The sequence below is a fragment of the Anopheles coustani genome, chromosome 2, assembly GCF_943734705.1.
Source record: "Anopheles coustani chromosome 2, idAnoCousDA_361_x.2, whole genome shotgun sequence".
Classification (NCBI taxonomy): Eukaryota; Metazoa; Arthropoda; class Insecta; order Diptera; family Culicidae; genus Anopheles; species Anopheles coustani.
This window is the reverse complement of record NC_071289.1, coordinates 37,004,517-37,010,111: the sequence shown is the minus strand read 5'-3', so window position 1 is coordinate 37,010,111 and position 5,595 is coordinate 37,004,517. Positions and strand designations below refer to the sequence as shown.

The 5,595-nt window shown below is 44.0% G+C and overlaps 1 protein-coding gene across 1 annotated transcript; it reads right to left on the bottom strand.

The window, feature by feature from the left end:
* Nucleotides 1-2,533: 2,533 nt before the first annotated feature.
* On the bottom strand, nt 2,534-3,294 carry LOC131265830 (uncharacterized). Its single transcript, XM_058268161.1, has 3 exons — nt 3,280-3,294; nt 2,785-3,125; nt 2,534-2,696 (listed from the first exon to the last, which is right to left on the bottom strand). The coding sequence occupies exons 1-3, from the start codon at nt 3,292-3,294 to the stop codon at nt 2,534-2,536; spliced, it is 519 nt and encodes a 172-aa protein (XP_058124144.1).
* Between the last annotated feature and the right edge of the window lie 2,301 nt (nt 3,295-5,595).

The window sequence follows — 5,595 nt, the reverse complement described above, 5'->3', positions numbered from 1 at the left end:
CACTCCAATTGAACGGACTGTACTGTCTGTTTGGATGACCAGGGTGTACCCACAGGTGAAATCACTCTCGTTTTATCAACTTAGATGGCATAACGGAAGTATAGTGTTAAAAGCGAAAGAAAACAAGACCCTAGAAACCTCACACATTATTGGTCAGGAGGTATATTTACAAAAAATTTAGACGTGCTCAAACTACAGTACACTAGAGCAGAGATTGAAAGAATACATTAACTTTCGTTTGAATAGCAAAATTTGTTTTTGGTTATGTAGTTTCACGAACTATAAATTGTATACGAGCAAGAGGACTGAAGCACTGTCAATATAAACGATTTATATAAGAAAGTGATACCCATCATTCTTTTGCACAGGCTGTTTGAGACAAGTGGATGAATAGTGTTCATGGAAAACATACTTAACAAACTACAAGAGCAATGAAAATACAGCTGTGAAGCAACCAGTTATAGTAATTATACACTTTTACTTATCTAAACTCTCTATAAAAAAGCATAATAGCGATGAATTTCGTTAATATTTGAAAAACGATTTCATGTCTTCGATGCGGGAAGACGGAGTTTTTACTACTTACTGTTTCAAATAAGTGGAAATGCTGTCTAAGTCTAAACCAAATCCACCAAATCATAAGCTGGTTTAAGAACATGATATAAACAATCTTGTTCCGTATTATTATAATTCAACACACCTATCATTAGTGTTTTCCGTACAAGAGAGTAATCAAGATCAATAAACATTACATTATTTTACACAGACTCTGAAGATCTATAAAGGAAACAAATTTTAATTCAAAGTACTCGTAGTAAAATTAAACACATCAACTTATTTAAAAAATAAAAATACATAAAGAGATATGTCAATTGATATATACGCGTCCTTCTGCAATTTAGTTCAGATAATTATCAGGTTTGGACAATTCAAGAAACGTACTCTTGATCTCTTGATGGGGGTCCGCGACAGCCGAGCGGTAGCGCCGGTTAGAAAATCGGCCCATGAGCACGGGGGCTCACCACCTCGACGGCGTGGGTTCGAATCCCAACCTAGACCGGACCCTCCCCTGTACGAGAGGACTGACTATCGACGTACAACGGGGAAACAGGGAAGTCTCGTAAGCCCTTCACGGGCAGGCATGACCAAGAGGTCGTTACGCCAAGAAGAAGAAGGGATATTGAATCATTTTATATACCTTATTTTACAAGGTTCACAAGGTTCAAATTAGATGTTATTTTTCTCAAGAAAATTACATACAGCTAATACAAAGCTTGATTTGGTTGAATGCAAATTTGTAAGACGTAATATAATATTTTTAAATTGTAAAAGTCACGATTTATGATTGATTGGTAAATTAAAACCACAGTATACAAAAACCTATTATCATAGATACAACCAATACTACGTTTTGGCTTATTTTGAGAGTAAATGCGGCCCACGATGTCAAACGAGTCACAGACAACACTGCACTAGAGTTTAACTCGAACGTTTGAAACCCTATTTTTAAAAGTAAAAAAAAAAGAGCGCATCCGAGACTCATCACTGAGAGGCAAGAAAGTTCAGCGCCCAATGGTAGGGAAGAAGATTAAGCAAAAGAAATGCAAATTAGATTCCAAAGCATAACATATTCCGACGTCGACCATAACCTGAAATTGTGGAAAGTCGTTGAAACCTTGAAACCTGATTTAATAAGTCATGGATGACGCTATTATCAAATGATCAAAATATTGGAATAATTAAAAATAATAATTACATAAAATTTGAAGAAAAGAAGCTAGTAGAAAAAAACTGTTCATTTATCACAAGGAAATAAAATAACCAAAACCAAAAATCCATGTCTAACATAGTTAGAGCATGCGGCTGAGGCGAGGCAAACGCGAAGGCAGGACACATTTATACGTTACGCATCGTGTTCCAGGGCCACCATGTTGATTTTCACAGAGGATCATGAATTGTTTCATCCATGACAGATTAAACTCATTAATTCACTGCCAAAAATGGCAAAGAAAACGCCTCAGTGACCTTTACTGCCGGAGGTTACAGGGCGTTGGTTCGGAGCGGTAATATATAACACAAGACGAATCCACCAGGTATGATTCTTAAATCAATTGCATTTCAAATTTCTTTTGCGACGTGTGCGATTGAGCGCTGAGCTAACATATTCGGTAGAGATACAGTTTTGTTTGTTTTCAAACTCTCCCTCTGGTTCCTACATTTCCATTTGCCTTTCCATTCAGTTCTCCGGTGTGCACTTCAAAAAGAAACACATTTGCAGTTGCATGCACAATTTACAATAAAAAAAAACACAACACTAACGAAAACAAAACCAGTGCCAGTTATGTACAACCGTCGGGTCGAGGCCGCGCATCGAGTGGAAGGATTGGTAGGAGCGAAGGGAATGGCTGGGCAGCCCCATCCGAGGGGAAGGAAGGAAATGGAAGAGATGAAGATCATTTAGCGAAGTTATGATAGAGTGAACAAGGAACAGAGCGAACGGGAACGAGGAAAGGGTTCCGGTGGGGCGAGGTCCTTAGCAGTACGGGAAGTTCGGGCAGGTGTGCGGGGACACTCCGGCCGGGTACTGGCGGGAGGTGAAGCCTGGCAGCGGGGCAGCCTGGGGAGCGCCAGCCGGAGCCAGGTTGTCGCAGTACGGGTAGTTCGGGCAGGCCTGCGGGTCAACTCCAGCCGGGTAGCTGTGGGAGGCGAAAGGCGGAAAAGAGGACACACATCAGCTTCAGGTTCCCGGTTCTAGCTGATTCTTAGGCGAACTCCGTGACTTACCGGTCACCACCGGCGGTGGGGGCTGGGGCTCCGAGGTAGTTGTGGCTCGGGCCGGTCAGAGCCTGGTACGAGTGCGGGGCACCGTGGTAGTACGGAGCCGGAGCCGGGACGGGGGCCGGGGCCGCGTTCCAGCTGGGCTGCGCGTTCCAGTTCGGGTTCCAGTGGTTGGCGGCGTGGTTGGCGGCGTGGTTGTTGTACGCATGATTCGGGTTGTGCAGGGCCGCGTTGTCGCAGTTCGGGTACGACGGGCAGCGGGACGGATCGACTCCTGCCGGATATTGGGCGGCGGGCTGATGTTGGGGCTTGGCGGCTACCACGGCGGCAAAGGCCAAAACAGCGATCTACAAGCAAACGCACCACACCAAACTCGTTAGAACTCACTAACTCACGGACATCGCACCGATACGTCACACTTGCTCCAGGACTTCCCAAACACGACCATCAACCATCACTTCCCATCTCCCTGCCAGAACACTGCGCCACTAGCACACTTACCACTTTGGAGAACATTTTGCTTGGATGGTTGATTTCTTAGTCGCGCTCAATCAGCTCAAAGATAAAACCGGAAAATTGCACACGAGCAACGTTGGACTTTTATGTTACCGCAACAACGGGTTGATGTTCGCTTAACACAAAACTTCCAAACCGAGTACCGAATACTGATCTCCGAAAGGACAATACAACTCTTTTATAGCAAAAACACCACACCCCGAGCAGCGAGTGCCCGACGTTCGGGTGTTCTAGGGCGCGCATAGACACCCCCACCGCTCGCTAGCCTCCACCTCGTGTGGGCTATTTCCGAGAACCGAGGACTTCGAAGGAAGGAGCCGAACGACGGGCACGGGTATATGGACCGCGTGCACCAATACGGCCACCGGCAACCCACGGAGTGGTCCAATTAAAGGGAAGGGAACGTACTGCCCCTTGGTGAGGCTGGCGGGCTGTACGGCCGGCGGGTTTCTTTCTCCACCGAAATCGCGATCAAGTACCACGCGATCCTACACCCCGCCACCGTTGGTTGGTTTCGCGAATGGAACTCACCCGCTGCACTCACGACGGACACGAACATTCTCCCGCCGCCGGTTTGCTGATCGTGCACCGGTGAGGTTCTTTAGTCGATCGCACTAGCGAAGGCGGGCAGGTATATGCTTAGTGTACAACGCGCCCCGTGTCAACTTCCTTCAACGGCCGCCACACACACGCGCACGCACGCACGGTACACACGAATCATCGACATTCGCCGCGTTCGCGTTCTGTGCCCCCGGAGAGTACGGAAATTGAATCTTGTATCGCAACACCCGCCCACCGACCCATGTTTTGCTGCCCTATCCCCGAAAAAAAAACTCACTCACCCCCTCGTCGGACACCTTCACCCTGGCGTCAACATGCTGGGCCAAACGATACGCTTCCTCGCCGTCTTCAAGAGGTCACACCATTTGTAGGGTCAGCCGTCACCGAGCGGGGTAAGGTAGTGCGACCGGTGGTGGAAATATTAATAAAACGTGAAGCGAACACTTCGCGGTGTGAACAAAAGAGAATCGATGAACCATCCAAACCAGGCGAAAGGAAGATAAAGTTACAGTCTGTGACAAGGCGCGGCGGTTAGAAAACGAAAAAATAGCAGACCAGTTCATCATCATGCTCCAAGATGGTACGAGGCAACCAAAATTGGTTGACATTTGTGAATTTATCAGCATAGTGTAAACACGTCATAAATATTTCAAAATGTTTAAACTGAAAAATTGCTCGTTTTGCGCTATAAATATTAAAATCGAATTGGCGATACTGTGGACTGGATTGCATCTCAAAAGGTGATAATAAGATTGGAGTTGATGGAAAACAAATGCAATAAGTCGGAAATGAATATTCGGTCGACATTATGTTAAAAAAATACAGAAATCTGCAAAATCTGTTACACAAGAGCGTAATTAGTAAATTTGTGTTTAATAGTGAAAGCAAAGTAAATGGTAATAGTTTAAAAGTGATAGCATATTTTATTTTATTTTAAACACTGTTAAGCAAAATGAAAATATAAAAATTTGAAAATTATCATTTCCTACTTTATCTTCGAGTTACGATTAACGTCTTCAAACAGAGTATAGAATTGACACAGAGTAAAGCAACAAATTTAAGTTTCTGGTACAAAAGCGGTTGATTGAAGGTTTTAAGTTCAGCTTAAAATGTACGAAAAATAATATATATGTGACAGTTTACAAAAACAATGTTTCTGGTATCAAATATTGACAAAATCTTCAATTATATGAAATTAAAAAGAACCTTTAAAGAGATAATTAATTTTAATACAAACAAAATAAAAGATAATCTCTTGCATCCCATATTTTTGGAGCGTGTTGTTGCGTGTGGTTACAAAAAGACATAAAAATGTGATAATTTAGAAAAAAATGTTTCTGGTAACAAATATTGACAAAACGTTTAATTAAGTGAAAGAAAAAAGAACCTGTAAGAGAATAATACATTAAGTAAACAAAATAAAACATAATCTCTAGCATCCCATATTTTTGAAGCGTGTTGCCGTCGGCTGCAAAGCTCACGTCGCTCGGCACTTTCCCCCCTTCCACTAACACCATCACCCTTTCCCCATTCTGGGATCGGCGCCAACCCACCCCCACTCGTTTGCTCTGCGCAAGGGGCGGTGTAAATAATAACAACAAGTTGCCCTTGATTGCTGGTCCGGAAAAGTATGATTCTGCCGGTTCGCGCCACCACCTCACGGCAAAACGCGCGTGTGTGTGCTACAGTTTTCTTTATTATATTTTAGTGTGTCTTTCCGTCTCGGGCATCCCCCTTGCC